Here is a 22,253-nt window from a genome sequence, read left to right as displayed (position 1 = left end):
CTCATAACTTGGGCAAAAATTATCGTTTTTCTAAATAAAAAACTTTGTGGTTATCTACATTGCAGCGCCGATCACATTCAATAGGAGATAGGGATTTGATAATCTGGTGACAGAGCCTCTTTAAATGGGTTTTCCGGGACTGCAATATTTATGAGCTATCTTTTCGGATAACTTCGGTGTAGTTTGTGTCTGTCACTAAGGTTTAACATTTTGTCAAAAAGCAGGTGCTTGTATAAATCTCATCCATGATAAGATGCCGAAGACAAACAATGAAGTCTTTGAAGTATGTCCGCATGGCTGCTTTGTAATACAATGCTTATAATTCAGTAGTTTTTCTACGAGCTAGTAAAACATGAAAAAGAGACTTTGTGGTAGAAAAAAAATTCTGCCTGAGTTTGCAGCTCTCATTCCATTGACTTGATGGGTAGGGAAAAAACAGTGTTGCTGCATGAACAAATTCAGTAGGATACATAATTTTTTTTTATTTTTAAATTATGTTAGTGTTCTATTATATACTAATATTTTTTTATCAGTATACTCTGCTCAATCCCCATCTTCTCTGTGTACAAGCCAACGTGTTGTCCATAGTGATGTCTCTGGCTTGCGACAGAGCAATTTGGTGGTGCGGCAACTGTAAACTTTAAGGACCTGTTCACATCAGCGCTGGCTTCCGTTCATCTGTTCAGTTCAACCTTTTTGTCAGGGGAACAGATGAACGGAAAGCTAAATGGAAACTATGGCTTCCTTTTGCATTACCATTGATTTCAATAATTTTTTTCTCTTTCAGTTGGTATCCGTTTGCGTCTGTTCTGCTAGGTTTCCGTTTTTTTTTACGGAAACTTTAGCATAGTTTGCTGTTATTGGCCTATATTATTTTTACTTTCTTAGGACTTAGGCTTCGTTCTCATCTGCGTTGTGCATTTCCGTTGTTCTGCTCTGTCAGAGAAACAGAAAAACTGTTGACGGAAAGGAGCTTTCTGTTTTTTTATTTCGAAATCAATGGATAACTGATAAAAACGTCTATTTCTTCCGTTTCCTATCTATTAGGCCTTGTTCACATCTACGTTGGGGGGCCTCCATCGCAGATCCGGCCGAGAACACCGGAAATAATAGCACAGCTTGCTGTGCTGTTTTGGTAAAACCACAGACACCCCGATGGAACCAATTAAAGTCAATGGGTTCCATCAGAGTCACCGCTAGTGTTCGTGGTGCAATGGAGCCAGTGCTTCCGGTTTTTCCCTTGTTCTGCTCCTCTGCCAGAGCAGAACGGAATGGCAAACGCTGGTATGGACCCAGCCTCATTCATTATGTTTAACGGATCAGCTTTTTTGTTTATTTTTAATGCACATTGTTTTTTGAAGGATTCTGTAAAGGAATCATTCAAAAAAAGGAAGGTTACACCTTCCGCTACGTTTTAATCAGGCATGCCTTATTGTGTGTTTTTTGTTTTTTTTTTTGTGGAAAGGATCCGCTAAAACGGAAGACACAATTCAGATGTGAACGAAGCCTTACTCAGAGGAGTGTTGTAAAAATCGTCAGTTCAGTCAGGAAAAAACTGTTGATTTTGCATCCGTTTTTCACGTCCATGAAAAAAGCCAGCTGAAACACCCCTAGGATGGTCACATGACTGCAGAAACACCATTTTCTATTGCTTATAGCATAGAGCGCATTGAGAGAGGTTTGTGTGTATTTTTGGCTTCTGACCATGTCTTATATTCAGGACCACACTGCTCTGGCTCTTCCTCCTGGTTCACTTGTCAAGTGTCTCCAGGCAACTATCCATGAAAAACGTAACGGATGGCATTCGCCTGCTTTTGTTTGTCATGCAGACCCATCGACTACTGTTTCCATTCTAGCGTGAAAAAAAAATACCAAGCACATGCTGCATTTTTTTTAAATTTATTTTGTGTGTATATATATGTATGTGTGTGTGTGTGTGTGTGTGTGTGTGTGTGTATATGTATGTATGTATGTATGTATATATATATATATATATATATATGTATGTAGAATTTATTTTTTATTATGGTCCTGGAAATAAACAAACTGACATCTGAATTGAACTATTAACTATAATGGGTCAGTATGTTGTCCGTTCTACAATCGGACAGCACTCTGACATGAAAATGGTTACAGAAGAGGCAAAAGAGACTGTAATCCAGCGTTTGAAGGTTAGTAAAAGGAATTGAAGTTCCAATTTTATTTGTATTACAAATTTTAAAATGTCAACGTGCACAAAAATAGGGTTGAATCGCATTGGTTGTTCGCCTACGCATTTCTGACACGTCCTGTGTCCTTAACATGCCATGATTAAGGACACAGGACGTGTCAGAAACGCGTAGGCGAACAACCAATGCGATTCAACCCTTTTTTGTGCACGTTGACATTTTAAAATTTGTAATACAAATAAAATTGGAACCTGGCTTCCTTTTACTAGGAATTTTACTAGGCTGTATTACAGTCTCTTTTGCCTATTCTGTTGTTTGCCATCGGCCGTGCGGAAATCAGAGCGCTGTCTAAACAGGACACAACGAATGGTGAGCTGGAGGATTCCTCCCCCCCTTCCCCTTATGTGCTTCTGTTATGACAATGGTTAATCTGAATGAGCTCTTGTGGCTTAGTCACACGCGGAAGAATAAAAGGGGGGTTTACACGCAATAAGAGTGGATTCCCACACTGCAGATTTTGTTGCAGAAGCTTTCTGCAACTGAAAATCCGTTCCATTCATCTGAATGGAACGCAGAAACAACCCATTCAAATGAATGTAACTGATTTTTAGTCACAGGAAATGACTGCCACAATATCTGCGGTGTGTGTGAATCCACCCTCACCGCGTGTAAACCCCCATTTTTAAGCCTTCAATTTTCTTTTAGTTTTGGGTGTGTTATGATCGCATGTCTTTTCTGTTCTTTTTTTGTAAGGCCGTGTTCGCATGACGTTTAAGCCCTATGATTAGCATGTATGTCGGGAAAGCTCCATTGTCAGGCGATGGCCAAATGAGTGTACTTTCGGCCCTACGTCCGTATACTGCATAAGAGGTATAGCCTACTCTATTCCATCCCACCCCACAGAGTTCAGTAAAAAAATAAAAACTTATATGTTAAATGTAGCCTACGGATGACTGACGCCACTGTATTGCATCCATTGGGCAACCGTTAAATGGTTGTCATTAACTTTTCAATAGCTTTTTATGACTTATTTATTAAACGGATGCCATTATACCCTATGGTGCCACTGTTAGGAATCCGTCACAGCCTATGGTTTAACATGTCGGGAGCTTTTCCCCCACGTGTAAGTCAAAAGTAGGCAAATAGACTGATGTCAACATAACCTAATACACAGTTGTTGGACAAATGTCTTCTCTTAGATAAAAATGCTTTTTCTTTTTCAATTTGTTGAATATGGCTAGGTTACTTCAGATACGTTTTACAGCTGAGACGCAATGTTGATCCTGCCACTGCATACTAGGAGCACAGCTCTTAAGAAACTTGTGAAATCCAGCAATCGTCTTGACATTGAAACCACTAACTTTATTCCATTAGGTTAAAATCATCATCAGAAGACAGGGCAGCAGGAAGTTGCTTACGCATTTCAGATCAAACAAATGGCCTTTAGTCATACTATGGGCACAGCAGAGAAAGGTGCTATGATAATGTAAGCAAAAGTCTTGGGGGTTAGGACTGGCCAATACACCAGTCCTTGTCAATCTCCAGGCAAATAATACTTGAGGCCAGTATCCCTTTAAGAAAGCAACCTTTGTCTGGTTTCAGTTGTGCCACTGTTGAAGCTTTTTACGTTACATAATATTTGTGCTACTTTTCTGGATGGTTTGGATTTACCGGAGCAGTCTACAGAATTCAATGAGAAAAGGCTTTGTTTACAGTTGCTCAGGGATCCAGTGAATTCAATGTGTTCTGGTGTATTCAGCCCTAGGAGATATTTTGGTTGACAAGGAACCAGAATTTCTAGTCTATGTATTGATAGAACTCGTAACCCACAAGGTAAGTAGAGCGTTTACTGCCCTATGAAAAAATAATTCTGCGATGGATAGATAGGATAGTAGGCAATGGCTGCACATATAAACCACAAATAAAAAGGATGCTGTCAGCAGAAAAATAACTGCATTGGTTTCTGTATTTTGCTTTTATCTTAAACTTACCGACCTCCGTTTAGACTTCAAGTGGTTTGCAGTGGTGGTCTGTAATTTTTCTCATTTTTGATATTTTGTATTTGGATTCCAGGATTTTAGAAATTGATTACGAATAAACCTTCTTTTTGATTCTGTCAGGCACTGGCGAGAGTGGAAAAAGCACCTTCATTAAGCAGATGAGAATTATACACGGCTCTGGTTACACAGATGAAGATCGACGAGGATTCACAAAGCTGGTTTATCAAAATATATTTACTGCCATGCAATCTATGATCCGAGCAATGGACACACTGAGGATACAGTACTCTTCTAAGCAAAATATGGTGAGTTCATGCTATGTTCAGGCATCTGCTGTCATAGAAAATATCCAGGATTTTTTTGCCTCTACTTACTTAAATCTCTTGTTAAAAATTGGTCTTTCTTCATCTCGGGGACCGCTTCTGCAGGGAAGACAAGTTAATACATGCTTAAAGGGGTTGACTACTTTCTGAAAACGAATGACTTATGCACCGGATAGGTCATCAGTATATGATCGGTGTGTGTCCGACACAGATCCGCAACTCCGGCTACCTCCGTGCACCGGATGTTTGGAATGGGATTCAGTAGTTGGAGCCAGACGCAGATTGCTCCGACCACTGCATAGCGGCCGTTCGGCGGAACTACTGCTCTGCTCCTATTCGCTTGAATAGGAGCAGGGATGCAATATTGCAGCTCGGCCGCTATTCTGTGACCGGAGCGTTCTGCTTCCAGCAACATCGTCCGGCAGCCGGAGTGCAGTGTCCGTATGTTGGACACGCACCGATCATATACTGATGACCTATCCGGGGGATAGGTCATCAGTTTTCAGAAAGTGGACAACCCCTTTTAATTTTTGTAAAAAAAAATGTATGACGTTGAAGACCTACAGAGATTGTTACAGTTATTAATTTAGTGTAATGTACATTACTTCAACTCAATATTTGTTATTGCCTATTGGCTGCGCTTTGGATGCACTTCTGCATATTTTCTATGTAAATTATTTCACTGTCTGCCAATAGTTGGCCCTGCCACTGTTACTGGGCTTTGCTTTAGATTTGCTGTGATCCTTCTCTTCTCTGTATCACTTCTGTTTCACTTGGATCTATGTTCGAGAAACAGAGTCCATTATTTCATGTCTTGCCCAGCTTCAAGACTTTTTTTTTATTCTTGCAATCTATAAACGGTGTATAAATGTAAATGTTCATATAGTTTTTGTCTACATGTTTTGTGGTTCTTGTTTTAAAGGGAAGGTTTGTACAAATAGTTTTGAGGAAAATATACTTCAAAGGCTATACTAGATCAAAGTGTTGTTAAAGGGATTGTACCAGAATCGCAAATGTATCACCTATCCATTAGATAGGTGATAATTGTCTGATTGCTGGGAGCCCCACTGCTAAGACCCCCACCAATCATGAGAACAGGGGCCCCGAACCAACTGTTCCTCCTCACTGCACCCATCGCAGTGAGAAGGAGCTTGAAAAGAGCAGTTGAGCATGCTTCTTCCTCTCGCTGTACTTGGCTTTTTCCCTCAGTACCATCGTTTTTGATTGGAGCTGCAGCGATGGGATAGGTGATAATTGTTGATTTTAGTATAACCCCATTAGGGCTACGTTCACATCTGCGTTGGAGACTCCGTTAGGGGCCCTTGTCACAGATCTGGTCAAAAATTCTGGACAAAAGTGAATGGGTTCCATTGGGTCCCCATGGTGTCAGTCATTAACCCCTTAACGCAGCTTGACGCAACTACGTCATTGTTTGCCCTGCATTAAGGCAGCATGAAGTACAGTTACGTCATGGTGCTTTTCTGTCACCATGTCAAAACACGTGGTGACAGAACAGTGACATCGGCTGTCATAATTGCAGCGCCGCCAGCGATCGCTGTGATTGGTCAGTCAGTAGTGACTGACCAATCACAGTATTGCAGCATGGTTACCCGGCTAAAAGAGCCGGGTAGCCACACTAGCCGATCGGCTGTTGGCAACAGGAGGCCTAACAATGGCCCCCTGTCTGCCAAGTAAGGCGGCCTGTTAGGCCCCGCCCAGACGCGAGGCTTAAAAGGCTTCCGGCCGCAGATGAAAGATGGCAGCGGGCCCAGAAGCTGAAGGATGTCAGCTGTATGTTACAGGTGACATCCTGCTGTAACGGCAGGGAACGGAGCTAGCTCCGCTCCCTGCCATTAACACCTTAGATGCTGCGATCAAAAGCGATCGCGGCATCTTAGATGTTTCCAGGAGACCGGCATCACTGAGATGTGGTCGCACGGATGCCGATCGTTACTATGGGAACCGTAGGCCAACAATTGCTTCCTGGTCTGCCATGTACGGAAGCCTATTAGGCCCCGCCCAGAGGCGGAGCCTAATAGGCTTGCTGTCAGTGAGTAGCTGACCGCTCTAATGCATTGCATTAAGTGGGTAGTGCAATATATTAGAATAAATATGAGAGGTGCAGGTCTTCAAGTCCCCTAGTGGAACAAAAAATAATTATAAAAAAGTTCAAAGTTAAAAAATAAAAAAACTGCCTTTTTTTCCTATAATAAAAGAAAAGATATTTGGTATCACCGCGTCTGTAACGACCCAAACTATAAAACTCTAATATTATTTTTCCTGCACGGTGAACACTGCAAAAAAATGAAAATAAAAAAACAATGCCAGAATCACTTTCTTTTGGTCACCATCACTTCTAAAGTATAGAATAAAAAGTGATAAAGTTGCACGTACCCTAAAATAGTACCAATAAAAACTACATCCGTCCCGCAAAAAACAAGTCCTGACACAGCCTTGTCGACGCAAAAATAAAAAAGTTATGGCTCTCAGAATATGGGGGGGACAAAAAAGAAATTATTTTTCAAAAAAGTTATGTTACTGTGCAAACGCTGTAAAACATAAAAAAACCCGATATACATATGGTATCACCGTAATCTTATCAAGTAAAATGTAATTTATAGCGCATGGTGAACACCGTAAAAAAAAGACATTGTCAGAATTCCTGGTGTTTGGTCACCTCGCTTGTCAAATTGAAAAAAATTGGTCTAAAAATTTGCATGTACACCAAACTGGTACCAATAAAAACTACAGATTGTCCCGCAACAAGTAATCCCTCACACAGCTCCGGTGGAGAAAAAATAAAAAAGTTCTGGCTCTCAGAATATGGCGATGAAAAATATGCAGTGCGTTCCAAAAGCAGATAAGATCGGGTGCCATTTATCAGTGCGACACCGGCCACATATCTGCGGGTTATTATTTATTTACCGCATTATTATACCCTCTTATTAACCCAGCGTTTTGTGCACGTTGCAGTTCCGTGTGTCATCCGTGTTTGGTGCGTAGCTGCGTGATTTTTGCGCGTATGCCATCCTTATGACACGCGGTTTTGATGTTTAGAAAATGAATTGAAGGAGGTCATTAAATTTTTCTTTATTTCTTGAGCAACTGTTGCGCGAATCACGTGCAGCGCACGGAAGGGTGTCCGTGTGCGGTTGGTGATTTTCACGCACCCATTGACTTCAATGGGTGCGTGATGCTCAAGTATAGGACACGTCGTGAGTTTCACGCAGCGGACACACTGCATGAAAAACACGGAATGTCTGAATGGCTCCATTGACTTACATAGGTCCGTGCGACGCGCGTGATTTTCACGCGCCTATCACAGACGTGAAATACGCTCGTGTAAATAACTCAAAGTCCAATGTGTCACGAGAAAACAATCTCAGAATCGCTTGAAAAAATAAAAGCATTTCAAAGTTATTACCACATAAAGTGATACATGTCAGATTTGAAAAAAAAATGGTCTGGTCCTTAAAGAGGCTCTGTCACCAGATTTTGCAGCCCCTATCTGCTATTGCAGCAGATCGGCGCTGCAATGTAGATTACAGTAACGTTTTTATTTTTAAAAAAACGAGCATTTTTGGCCAAGTTATGACCATTTTTGTATTTATGCAAATGAGGCTTGCAAAAGTCCAAGTGGGCGTGTTGAAAAGTAAAAGTCCAAGTGGGTGTGTATTATGTGCGTACATCGGGGCGTTTTTACTACTTTTACTAGCTGGGCGTTCTGACGAGAAGTATCATCCACGCCCAGCTTCTGGCAGTGCAGACACACAGCGTGTTCTCGAGAGATCACGCTGTGACGTCACTTCCTGCCCCAGGTCCTGCATCGTGTCGGACGAGCGAGGACACATCGGCACCAGAGGCTACAGTTGATTCTGCAGCAGCATCAGCGTTTGCAGGTAAGTAGCTACATCGACTTACCTGCTAACGCCGATGCTGCTGCAGAATCAACTGTAGCCTCTGGTGCCGATGTGTCCTCGCTCGTCCGACACGATGCAGGACCTGGGGTAGGAAGTGAGTGACGTCACAGCGTGATCTCTTGAGAACACGCTGTGTGTCTGCACTGCCAGAAGCTGGGCGTTCTGAAGAGAAGTGGATGATACTTCTCGTCAGAACGCCCAGCTAGTAAAAGTAGTAAAAACGCCCCGATGTAACACACATAATACACGCCCACTTGGACTTTTACTTTAAACACGCCCACTTGGACTTTTGCAAGCCTCATTTGCATAACTACAAAAATGGTCATAACTTGGCCAAAAATGCTCGATTTTTAAAAATAAAAACGTTACTGTAATCTACATTGCAGCGCCGATCTGCTGCAATAGCAGATAGGGGTTGTAAAATCTGGTGACAGAGCCTCTTTAAGGCCAAAACAGGCTTAGACACTAAGGGGTTAAACCGATCTGTTGCTACCGCTGTTTTCATTGCTCTGCTCCTTTGACTGAGCAGAGCAACGGAAATACCTGACACAGATGTGAATGATGCCTAAAACACACTGTTTATTTAAAGGGTAATAGGGTATTAAAATGATTACCCATGTCCTTGGCTCTTACCAGTTATATGAATTTGTCACTAGTGCCAAGTTTCAGATACTCTGAAATCCCTGGTGGCACTAGGGCACAATAGTATTCACAGCTGCCACCAGCTGGGGAGCCACATGCATGGGGGGTTTAAGAACCACATGTGGCTCCTGAGCCACTGGTTGGGGAACTCTTTATTATTGTCCTCTTAGGAGTGACTAATCCACAGGCACAAAGCCTATCTGTTTGAGTTTGTAAATTCAACCCATTACTATGCAAATTGTAAATTATACATGTAACGAAGTTAGCTAAAGATTTCCGGTCATCTCCACTGCAGAAAACACCTGCTGTATATGCGCATGGCATTAGGATTTGTAGTTTGGCAATATAAAGCCCTATGTATGTCTGGCATTGGGAGCCCTCTAAGATGAAAAAGAATGTACAAAAGTTAGTACATGTGCTAAAAAAAAAGAAAAAATACATGTTATTGCTATGTTCATTGCCCATGTTTATTTTATATACTGTATATCACACGTGAGGAATCCATTATACTTTGTTATGGATATTCATGAGCAGAAAGTTAGAATAAAATACAATTCCAGAGGCTCACACTGCAAGTTATATAAAGAAGATACTCCTCACACACTACCGAATGTTTTTATATCATTCTAACAAGTTTGGTACAAAAAAATAGAAAACCGCATTATGGTGCCGTACTTTGGATGAGACGTCGATCACTCATCTAAAGTTAACATGAAATGTGTGCTATGTGGATGTTTACACTTTGGATAAAGTATGGAAATGTCTCATAATAAACAACTTATTTTTTCCCCTTCATACAACATTAATTCTTTGTACCTATTTAAAGTTTCGGCACAAGGTGCCCAGTGAGGTGTAGCCACTTTCTAAAGAAATATTCGTATCTGTTTCGTTTTTGCATGAGCGCATAATTCTGATTTTGGCTCTTTATTTTATTTGCTTTGCAGAAAGGTAACAGGCGGCACTGGAGGATAATCTTGTGACCGGTACCACCTGTCATCTCTCCAGCCTAGCTCTGAATTCTGCTTAGTTACTGTATGTGCTGATTACCGTACACCGTTCACAGGGTTAACCGTGTTGATCGTAGTCTGGACAGAGATGCCTTTGTGTTTTGGACATAGGTTTTTTTGGATGAATAATATTTTAATTTTGCTGTAGAGCAGGTTTTGTTGCTTTCAGAGATTATTTTATGTTATTATATTAGAATGTAAATATAGAGAAGGATTTTTTTTTTGGGAGAATCCCAATGTGCATAGCATAAATACATTTAAAAAAATGGTCTTTCCTTATTTGTATCTTAAAATTAATTATCTAAAAAGTAGGGTTCAGTAAGGGTACAGTGTATTCACACTTGGCAGATTTGTTGCAGAAATATATCTGCAACTGTCTGTCATTTGATTTGGGCTTGCAGAAATCCATGCACATACAGTTTTGCAGAAACAACCACGTTTACATGTATGGAACGGATTTTCAGTCCTGATTCACTCTGCAACAAATTTGCTGCAATTCTGAGGAATCCTCTTATGTGATTTCCTTAAAGTAATCCATAAAATAAAGGTTAGGGCTCATTCGCATCTGTGTACCAGGTCCCGTTGTCCTGCTCCATCATAGGAGCAGAACAACGATGATACCGGGAGCTCGGGATCCATTGCATGACAGAAGGCAACTGCTCTCAATGGAACCCACTGACTTAATGTGTTCCGTTGTGTCTCCGTCATGGTTTTCTTCAATTTGCCGGACATAACTGCGCAGTACACTGCATTATTTTGTCCAGCAAAAAAAAAAATGAATCTGTGACAAAGACATTGCCAATTTGTGTTAAAAACCACATTGGATTGTGGCTTTTGACCGTATAGTGGCTACATCAACGCCTAAGGCCAGATTAACACGAATGAGTGAAAACTGCACTTTTTCACATACAAATTGTACCCATGCGGGTCCCGTTTTCACGGCTCCCCATAGACTTGAGTCTATCAAGGGATCCGTGAAAACTGAAGAAAATAGGACATGTTCTATTTTTCAACGGACCCTTCACGTGGTGAACGGATCCATTGAAATACATTTGTCCGTGTGACGGCCGTTGTTTTAACAGCCGTCACACGGATGTATGCTACTGTCGTTTAAATTCGGCCTAAGGCTAGAGCTCGACCTAGAATTTTTGTAGTGATCGATGTAATCGGTGGCCATAGGGATGCATTGAGTAGCACAAAAATCTCTAAAATTGCTCCATGAAAGTGTTTAGCTCTGAAATCCAGGCAAAAATATAGCTTGCAAGTTGCTTGACTTGAGCGATTTTGAAGAGATTTTCAAGCTACTGTATTTCTATGGACATCGATTCGTCACAGCTAATAGAAAGGAAAACTGGAGTAAACCGTGACACATTTATGAAGAGGCGATAGCCTCTTCATAAATGTGTTGCATCTTTCGGCCGGGCCCCCTATCTTCGCTTATAAAAGAAAAAAAAGGTGGTGAGCGTGGCATAAAAAGGCTAAAAGTTGCAGTTTGCACCGCGAGTTTAGACTTTTGTCCCTTTTGCGACTTTTCTATGCCAGAAAACTGCCGTAGAAATGTTGATTAAAATGCCCCATATGTGTAGCCCCAGCTTAGATTGTCTTAATTTGTTGATTGGTTGGGCTGGTCTTCAAAGTAAGTGGGAGGGTTGAAAGTAAATGTACACAAGAAAAAACACTTTGAATAAATCCTGGAAGTGGATTTGCTGTATCCTAGGACAGTCAAAACAACACAGCCGCACCGCACTATATTAATTCATAGAATAAGCAAAGACGTGGAAAAAATACCCAACAATACAAAATGCATTTAGTAAAAGCACCGATGCTGCCCTGCTAGCAGATTGCAATAGCGCTCATTCTGGTGATAACCTCTTTGTCTATTGTTCTAGTTAGCTGATGCATACTCTTGCCATGTTTTGTTTAACCCCTTAACGACCGGCGTATAGTGTTTTTACGTCGACCGTTCAGGGTAGTTCTTCTGAAGCGCCGCCTTTTCACGTCGGCACTTCAGAAGAACTTTCCCCGCATCGTGCAGGGTGCTGCAGAAACCCAGGCTGTTAGTAACTAGCAGTGGTCGCCGATCATGTTTAACCCCTCAGATGCGGCGCTCAATAGCGAGCGCTGCATCTGAGTGATTTTAGAGGGAGGGAGCTCCCTCACTCATCCCACTGGCATCCCCGCGTGGTGGTGCCGATGGGTGCTATGGCAGCCTGAGGGCCTAACAAAGGCCCCCAGGTCTGCCTTTAGTAATTGCCCGTTAGACCATGCCGTAGGCATGTATTATAATAGCGATCAAAAGTTTGCACAGTAAAGTCCCCCAGTGGGACTAAAGAAAAAAAAGTTAAAGTTTGAAATAAATAAATGTAAAAGTAAAAAATGTAAAATGTAAAAGTAAAAAAAAAGAAAAACCTCCACTTTTTCCCCTTCCAAAATACTTTATTATGAAAAAAAGTAAAAAGTTACTCATATTTGATATCGCCGCGTCCGTAACAAACCCAACTATAAAACAATTACATTATTTAACCTGCACGGTGAACGCCGTAAAAAGAATAATAAAAAAACAACGCCAGAATTGCTGTTTTCTGGTCATCCTGCCTTCAAAAGAATTTGATAAAAAGTGATCAAACCATCGCCTCTACTCCAAAATGGTACCAATAAAAACTACAAGTCGTCCCGCAAAAAAAAAAGTCCTCATACAACTGCATCTGTCAAAAAAAGAAAAAAGTTATGGCTCTTAAAATATGGCGACACAAAAGCAAATAATTTTGAAAAAAAATTGTTTTTACTGTGTAAAAGTAGGAAAACATAAAAAAATCCATATGAATTTGGTATCACCGCAATCGTAACGACCCGCTGAATAAAGTTATTTATACCACATGGTAAACGGCGTAAAATTAAGACGCCAAAAAAGGCAATTTCATGTAGACGCAAAAATAAAAAAGTTATAGATCTTTGAATGCGAAGATGGAAAAACGTAAAAAATTGCTCGGTCATTAAGGTTTAAAATACTTTCGGTATTAAGGCTTAAAGAGGCTCTGTCACCAGATTTTGCAACCCCTATCTGCTATTGCAGCAGATCGGCGCTGCAATGTAGATTACAGTAACGTTTTTATTTTTAAAAAACGAGCATTTTTGGCCAAGTTATGACCATTTTTGTAATTATGCAAATGAGGCTTGCAAAAGTCCAAGTGGGTGTGTTTAAAAGTACAAGTCCAAGTGGGTGTGTATTATGTGCGTACATCGGGGCGTTTTTAATACTTTCACTAGCTGGGCGCTCTGATGAGAAGTAACATCCTCTTCTCTTCAGAACGCCCAGCTTGTGACAGTGCAGATCTGTGACGTCACTCACAGGTCCTGCATCGTGACGTCCACATCGGCAGCAGAGGCTACAGTTGATTCTGCAGCAGCATCAGCGTTTGCAGGTAAGATCGACTTACCTGCAAACGCTGATGCTGCTGCAGAATCAACTGTAGCCTCTGCTGCCGATGTGGCCGTCACGATGCAGGACCTGTGAGTGACGTCACAGATCTGCACTGTCACAAGCTGGGCGTTCTGAAGAGAAGAGGATGTTACTTCTCATCAGAGCGCCCAGCTAGTGAAAGTATTAAAAACGCCCCGATGTACGCACATAATACACACCCACTTGGACTTGTACTTTTAAACACACCCACTTGGACTTTTGCAAGCCTCATTTGCATAACTACAAAAATGGTCATAACTTGGCCAAAAATGCTCGTTTTTTTAAAATAAAAACGTTACTGTAATCTACATTGCAGCGCCTATCTGCTGCAATAGCAGATAGGGGTTGCAAAATCTGGTGACAGAGCCTCTTTAATAAAGAAAAAATTATGCCAAACATTATTGTCCTTTTTTGGTGATAACCCATGAAAAAAAGGGTGTGCTGTAGAGATTCATTCTCTGAACAGTGCCCAGAATCAGTTGAGTATTCATTTCTATTTTTTTTTTTTTTCTCTTTTTATTGCCTTTTTATTTTTTTATACTAATTGCACTCCAGTAAAACGTTTTATACTCCAATACTACTCAAAAATGCAGATGGCCTGAATACAAGTTTGCCATCTATTTAGTGTTGAGAATTGATGAGATCCCATTAGGACAAAGCACAAGGCAGAAAAATGTTTTGCTGCTTTGCCCTCATCTAATCCCATTCATGACTCTTACACAGCGGTATATTAAGGCCGTCTGAAGGGCTAGAATGATTATGGCAATTTTACAGTCCGTTGTTCTAATTCAGTTTTCAGGACATTGCACACATGAGGTCTTTTTATGTTTACATTTGTTAGAAAAAAAATCTGCAAAAAGGTATGAAATTCTAGTATGGTTAATTCTTTGGGTCGATGTTTGGTACACTTCCAAAAATATCAACTTATGTAGGGTCCTATTATGCCTAAAGAAGCTGCAGGCTTTATGGTTATACTAGCTGCATGGCATAAAGATTGCTGGATACCAAGACCATTCTAACCATATTCTGAAGTACCAACACCGGTGTATTCTTCTCGTAGTCTAATGGTATCATTTGTGCCAGCAGTCCTCTTTCCAGCAATGAAGCCATTTTTTCCTTTAAAAATATAATGCCATATACATCTCCACAAACATCACTGTGCTTTTTTTTTTTCTTGCCTTTGCCACACCGGAGCTGAAATAAGAGTTGGTGGATGGATCAATATATATAAGGAAATATCCTATAGGGAACTCTTCTGCAGTATTCCTGCCAGGCTAGTCCATACTTCTTCAAACACTGATGCTCATCTTTTGCCTCACGGTGAATCAGCAGAATGGTGAAATAAATAACATAGAAGTGTGACCAAGACCATAGTATCCCCTGAATAACCCCTGTCAGACACTAAACAAGCTAAGTGCAGACCTTTACCCTGTAACTAAAGGACTACTAGAGAACAGTGGTCTCTGACTAAACTAAACCCTACAACACCAGAACAGTCCCGAGACCTGTCTCCCATAGCTGGGAAATAGTATTGCAGACATATCGCATATCAGGCTAAAACCACGCCCGCCCCCATACTATACAGGAACAACAAAGCATGTATTACAAAAACCTGGCGTACAAATCTTAGCACTCTGCCATAAAACTTAAAATATCAGCACAGACTCGTCCATAAGAGAATTATTCAATCAGGAGGGGAAGCAACTCCAGGAGCACGCGGCGCTGCCTCTGCCCATTCCAGAGCCTCAGTGGAGGACAGAAAGAATTTTGATGTCTGTCCATCAATCCCTCTGTCAGGATATAACATGGCATATTTGTATCCCTTCTCCCGTAGTTTCTTACGGACTTCCGTAAATTGAACACGCTGCCTTCTGATGTTAACCGAGAAATCCGGATATATGGAAACCCGTTGAGAGTTGTATAGGATAGTCCCTTTTTTCCTTGCCAATTGCAATACAGCATCCCTGTCTCTGAAGTGTAACAGGCGTGCGAGTAAGGGACGCGGAGGCCCACCCGGAGGACCCATACGTGCAGGGACCCTGTGGGCTCGCTCGATGGTGAAAAAGGCAGAGAAGTGTTCCACATCCAGGGTATTTTTCAACGATTGTTCCTTAAATTTGACCGCATCCACACCCTCAGACTTCTCCGGTAAGCCCACCACCCGGATATTGTTGCAGCGAAGACTGTTTTCAAAATCGTCCGCTCGGTCAGCCGAAGCCAATACCTGTCTTCTCAAATCAGCAATTTGAGCCGGAATAGGGCGCAAAGTATCCTCCACCTCAGAGATTCTGCGCTCAGTGTTGGCAGTACGATCACAGATTTTCTGCATATCATGCCGCAGTATAATAAATTCCTGTCGCAGTTCATCAACCTTGGTAACGAGCTTAGACTGACAGGAATTGATAGCCGCCAGCAATTCTGCAAATTTTACATCCACATGTGAGGAGGAGACAGGCTGGTCTTGTGGGGACAGTGGTCTCGGCGGACTCGGGGAGCCATCAAACATGGATAGTGAAGGATCAGGAGATGCAGGTAAGCGCAGAGGTCTGGAGAACTGCTCAAGTTTCTTTGCCGCCTGAGCTTGAATTTGAGTGATAATTGCATTTGAGAAACCAGCATCCATATCAGCCAGGGAGTGGAATGGCGGATCTCCCAGTACAGAGTCCTCATCAGAGGGGGGACATAGTATCCCACCAAGGATTTACTCCTCCCTATTTCCTCCCATTTTAGAAGCACAGAGTTCCAGAACAATCCCAAACTGTGGGGACACCGGGGGTCAGAGAGCGGAGTAGAGGCTCAAGCCAGTAGTACGTATAATGCAGCACCGCAGCGTGTGCTTCGGTACAGCAGGGGTCTCAATGTAACCACATACCGAAATATGCAGCAGCAGCTGCCTCCTCACCCACAGAGGGTAATGCAGCTAGCTCAAGACCCTAAGAGGGTGTCCAAGGACAGCACGTCCACAGTCCATATTGTGGGACAATGGAAGGGGGAGGGGGAAGGCCCAGCCGCTCAACTGCCTCCCAGCCAGAAGAAGACCCCGTGTATCGGGCGATATTTCAGCCCTCAGGGCTCCACAGCCGACACACTGCACATGCAGATAGCACAGGGGAAGAGACCGCAGCCTATCAGCCGTTCGTGCTTCCAGCTCCTCTCAGCCGCACACCACGCGCCCGCTGGAAGTACTAGGCCGCACTCCATTCCCAACTGCAAGTCCGTGTATGCTGGTCCACACCTCAAATACTCTCACTGGCAGACACCGGAGGGTAAGTGCACACCTGTCCCTGCTATGAGGCTCTCAAATCAGCAGGATGGTTGCGATATTTGCAGGATAAGGCGTTGGGGAACTCGGGAGCTCAGTGAAGCATCTCTGCTCAGTCAGACATCCGGCCACGCCCCTCAGTTGAGTATTAATTTAAAGGGGGTTGTCAAGATTAAATGTTATCCCCTAACCACAGGACAGGTGATAACATGCTGATCGGTGGGGTCTGACCGCTGGGACCTCCCACGATAACGAGAACGGGGGTCCCTAAAACGAAACAAATTTAAACTATGCTGGTTGTGTTTTGGTAACAAATTAATGACCCAACTGTGCTGCAAAAACAGTAAAACCTCTTTTTAGCCAAATAGTACAACAAATTAAAATTCTGCTATATGTCCGTATACTTTTTTTGAAGGATGGAATAGCGTAGTAGACTATGCTTTTCCCTCCTGAGGAATCCTGCAGAAAAAAAGTATATTGTGCGCTATAAGTTTTCTAACACGGGAAGTGACGTCAAGGGCCTCCCTAGGGCCAGAGTCCTTGAACCCTCCCTAGCAGAGAGCTACCTGAAGCGCTGTTCCTGGAGAAGTTCCTGATGTAATGGTCTGTAGCTCCTGACATTACTGTCCATGTATAGACAGTGACGTCCGGAGCTTCTGCAGGCACAGAGCTTCAGGTAGTTCTCTTCTCGGGTGGTTCAGGGTGATGTATCTTATTGTATGCCTATATAGTGGGATACATTGCAGCCTTCCTTCGGAGGTATAAGGGGATCTTAGCTTTTAGGCTAGCTGGAGTTCTACTAGGCGACAAACAGGGCAGCAATCAGCCGACAGATGAGCAAATGCTTGTTTGTTGGCTGATCGGATCTTTTATGTAACCCAAAAAAATGGTAACTTTTCAGCAGCACATCTCCCCGTGTAAATGGCGAATTTGCTGCTGATCTTCATTGACCAGGCATCAATTTTTATGCATTGGGTCCAAGTTGTGATGTTTTGAGTTAGGCCTCATGCACACGGCCATAATTTAGAGTACGGACCTATTAATTTCTAATGCCTATGGACACCTTCCCATATGTTTAAAGAGGCTCTGTCACCACATTATAAGTGCCCTATCTCCTACATAAGGAGATCAGCGCTATAATGTAGGTGACAGCAGTGCTTTTTATTTAGAAAAAAATATCTCTTTTAAACCACTTTATTAGCGATTTGTAGCTTTATGCTAATGAGTTTCTTAACCCCTTAAGGACGCAGCCTAGCTCAGAGCCCATTTTTCAAATCTGACATATTTCACTTTATGTGGTAATAACGTCATAATGCTTAAACCTACCCAAGCGATTCTGAGATTGTTTGTTTGTTTTCTCGTGAAACATTGGGCTTCATGTTCGTGGTAAAATTTGGTCGATATATTCAGTGTTTATTGGTGAAAATGTGCAAAATTTAGAGGAAATTTTGAAAAAATTGCATTTTTCAGAATTTAAATGCATCTGCTTGTAAAACAGACGGTTATACAACCCAAAATAGTTACTAGTTCACATTTCCCATATGTCTACTTTAGATTGGCATCGTTTTTTGAACATTCTTTTATTTTTCTTGGACGTTACAAGGCTTAGAACATAAACAGCAATTTCTCATATTTTTAAGAAAATTTCAAAAGCCTTTTTTTTAGGTACCTCTTCAGTTCTGAAGTGGCTTTGAGGGGCCTATGTATTAGAAACCCTGATAAAACACCCCATTTTAAAAACTAGACCCCCTCAAAGTATTCAAAACAGCATTTAGAAAGTTTTTTTTAACCCTTCAGGCATTTCACAGGAATTAAAGCAAAGTGGAGGTGAAATTTGCAAATTTCATTTTTCTTGCTGAATTTCAATTTTATTCATTTTTTTTTCTGTAACACAGAAGGTTTTACCAGAGAAACACTACTAAATATGTATTGTCCAGATTCTGCAGTTTTTAGAAATGTCCCACATGTGGCTCTACTGCGCTCGTGGAATAAAACACAAGCCCTCGAAGCAAAGAAGCACCTAGTGCATTTTGAGTCCTCTTTTTTTATTAGAATATATTTTAGGCAGAATGCCAGGTTTTAAGAGGTGTTGAGGTGCCAAAACAGTAGGAATCCCCCAATAGTGACCCCATTTTGAAAACTACACCCCTCAAGGAATTTATTTATGGTTGTTACCATTTTGACCGCACAGTTTTTTCACAGCACGTATTTGAATTGGGCTGTGAAATGAAAAAAAATGAGATTTTTTCCAATAAAATGTAATTTGTGATCAAAATTTCTTATTTTCACAGGGAACAAAATACTCCATTTTGTTGCCCAATTTCTCCTGAGTTCAGCAATACCCCATTTGTGGCGATAAACTGCCGTTTGGGCCCATGGGAGGCCTCAGAAGGGAAGGAGCGCTGTGTGTTCTTTGGAGTACAGATTTTGCTGGTTTGGTTTTCGGGTGCCATGTCACATTTGCAGAGCCCCAGAGGTATCAAAGCAATGGAAACCCACCAGAAGTGACCCCATTTTGGAAACTACACCCCTCACGGAATTCATTTATGGGTAATGTGACCATTTAGACCCCATAGTTTCTTCACAGAACTTATTTGAATTGGGCTGGGAATGAAAACCAAATTATTTTTTTCAATAATATGTCGTTTTGGCTGAAAATTTCTTATTTTCACAAGAAACAAAATACCCCATTCTGTTGCGCAATTTGTTCTGAGTGCCGCAATACCCCATTTGTGGTGATAAACTGCCGTTTGGGCCCATGGGAGGGCTCAGAAGGAAAGGACCACCATTTGGCCTACTGGGGATTTTCTGGTGCGAAGTCATGTATGCAGAAGCACCTGAGGTACCAGTACAGTTGAAACCCGCAAGAAGTGACTCAGTTTTAAAAACTACACCCTTAAGGCATTCATCTAGAGGTGTAGTGAGCATTTTGACCGGAGACCTACACCCCATAAACTGTAATGTGGGTTCTCCCGGGTATGGCAATACCCTACATGTGGCTGTTATCAGCTTCCTGGGCACACAGCAGGGCTCAGAGGGGAAAGACGAGGGGGGATAAGCTGTGCGGAGTGCATCCGGGTAAGTAAAATTGGGGTAAATTATAAACCAAAGGATGTATGATAAATTTTAAAACACTCTTTCATACAGAGCTCTGGTTATTCGGGACACGTGTCACATTGATATATTGTGTCATCCCTTATCGCCCTCTTATAGCAGACTTTGCACCTTGACTTTTTTCCTTCTTGCCAGTTTGGGGAACTTCTCCTGGAAAGTGTTGCCGCCCTGGTACTATGCGTGTGGCTCCGCTTCCAGAAGTACTGGGTGCCCCCCCTTCTTGGTCCCTAAAGATTAGGTTCTTGATAATCACCTCTTGAAATTCCAGGAAAGTTCCCATCTGGCCTGCACATCGACGTAGCACGTACGCATTGTACAAAGCCATCTGTATGATGTGCCCGGCCAGCTTCTTATACCACACCACATGGCGCTGTAGGGCTTCAGGATTTGATCTGACAAGTCCATCCCTCCCATGTACCTATTGTAGTCCAGGATGCAGTCTGGTTTGGGGGTGGCCTTTCCTTCATATATCCTAAACCTGTAGGTATACCCTGATGCACTCTCGCACAGCTTATACAGCTTCACGCCATACCTTGCCCTCTTACCCGGCAGGTACTCGCGGAATTGAACCCTCCCTTTAAAATGTACCAGGGACTCATCAATAGAAATACACTTCTCGGGGGTGTATGCTTGGGAAAACCGGGCACTGAAACGGTCTAATAGGGGTCTCCGTTTATACAAACGGTCAAAACTGGGGTCATCTCGGGGTGGGCACGGCTCATTATCAGTATAATGTAAGAAGCGAAGTATTGCCTCACTTATTAATTTTTTTAGATTACAGTTCAGTTCTGAAGTTGCTTTGAGGCGCCCATATATTAGAAACCCCTTTCAAACACCCCATTTTAGAAACTAGACCCCTCAAAGTATTCACAACAGCGTTTAGAAAGTTTATGAACCCTTTAGGTGTTTCACAGAAGTTTAGAGCAAAGTAGAGGTGAAATTTTAATTATTTTTTTGACAGAAAATCCTCTTTATACCATTTTTTTTATAACACAAAAGGATTTATCAGAGAAACGCAACTTAATACGTATTGCCCAGATTCTGCAGTTTAGAGAAATATCCCACATGTGGCCCTCGGGCAGTAATGGACTGAAGCACCGGCCTCCGAAGCAAAGGAGCACCTAGTGGATTTTGAGGCCTCTTTTTTTATTAGGCACCATGTCCGGTTTTAAGAGGTCTTGTGGTGCCAAAACAGTGGAAACCCCCCAAAAGTGATCCCAAGTTGGAAACTAGACCCCTTGAGGAATCCATTGTAGTTTTCTTGGGGTGCATGCGGCTTTTTGATCAGTTTTTATTCTATTTTTAGGTGGCATGGTGACTAAAAAACAGCAATTCTACTATTGTTTTTTTATTGTATTTTTTTTACAGCGTTCACTTTATTCTGCGGGGCGATACGATTACGGCGATACTATATGTTTATAGTTTTTTTTATGTCTTATGGAGTTTGCACAATAAAATACGTTTTGTAAAAAATCATTCACTTTTTGTTACCTTATTCTAAGAGCCAGAACTTTTTTATTTTTCAATCAATAAAGCCGTGCGAGGACTTATTTTTTGCGTAACAAACTATAGTTTCGATCAGCACCATTTTTCGGTACATGCGACTTTTTGATCTCTTTTTATTCAATTTTTTGGGAGGTGAAGTGACCAAACAATTGTGATTGTGGTACGGTTTATTATTTTCTTTTACGGTGTTCACCGTGCGGGGTAAATAACGAAATCATTTTGTAGTTCAGGCCGTTACGGACGCGGCGATACCAATTATGTATAGTTTATTTGTTTGTTTATATATTTTTATTAATAATAAATGACTGATAAGGTAAAAAGGGATTTTTACTTTTAAAACTTTTATTTTCTTATTTTTACACATCTTTTTTTTACCTTTTTTTACTTTATTACTTTGTCCCACTAGGGGACTTGAGGGCAGGAGGCCCTGATCGCTATTCTAATACACTGCACTACATGCGTAGTGCAGTGTATTAGAACTGTCAGCTACTCACTGACAGCAAGCATAGTGGGTCCTGACGTTGTCAGGACCCACTAGGCTTCCGTCTATGGCATAGCCGGACGCCATTGTTTGGTGTCCGGTTGCCATAGTCACCATCGCCGGCCGCTATCCTGTAGCAGGCCGGCGATGGCAGCTTAACCCCTAAAAAGCCGCGATCTCTATAGAACGCGGCTTTTAAGGGGTTAATCAGCGGGGACACAGCGATCGGTCCCCGCTGTAGGAGCTGCGGCAGCTGCTGTACGAGACAGCAGCTGTCACAGCTCCTGTATGTGTCGGGAGGACGGCCGAAGCGGCCGTTACTCCCGAGACGTACTATTAGGTCATGGAGCGCGAACGATACAGCTGCCAT

The 22,253-nt window shown here is 42.0% G+C and overlaps 1 protein-coding gene across 2 annotated transcripts in view; it reads left to right on the top strand.

The window, feature by feature from the left end:
• LOC142652643 (guanine nucleotide-binding protein subunit alpha-14) overlaps nt 1-22,253 on the top strand; it is a 250,873-nt gene that overhangs the window by 107,044 nt on the left and 121,576 nt on the right. Inside the window, exons 1-2 of one of the 2 annotated variants that reach the window (XM_075828314.1) lie at nt 3,921-4,001; nt 4,289-4,473. In XM_075828314.1, the coding sequence (XP_075684429.1) occupies nt 4,327-4,473 (147 nt within the window). In that variant the 5' untranslated portion in view covers nt 3,921-4,001; nt 4,289-4,326. Of the gene's footprint in view, nt 1-3,920; nt 4,002-4,288; nt 4,474-22,253 lie in introns of those variants that run through there. The other variant, XM_075828307.1, reaches the window with a different exon arrangement.

This window comes from Rhinoderma darwinii, chromosome 1 (assembly GCF_050947455.1).
Source record: "Rhinoderma darwinii isolate aRhiDar2 chromosome 1, aRhiDar2.hap1, whole genome shotgun sequence".
Lineage (NCBI taxonomy): Eukaryota > Metazoa > Chordata > Amphibia > Anura > Rhinodermatidae > Rhinoderma > Rhinoderma darwinii.
This window is presented reverse-complemented; position numbering and strand designations above follow the sequence as displayed.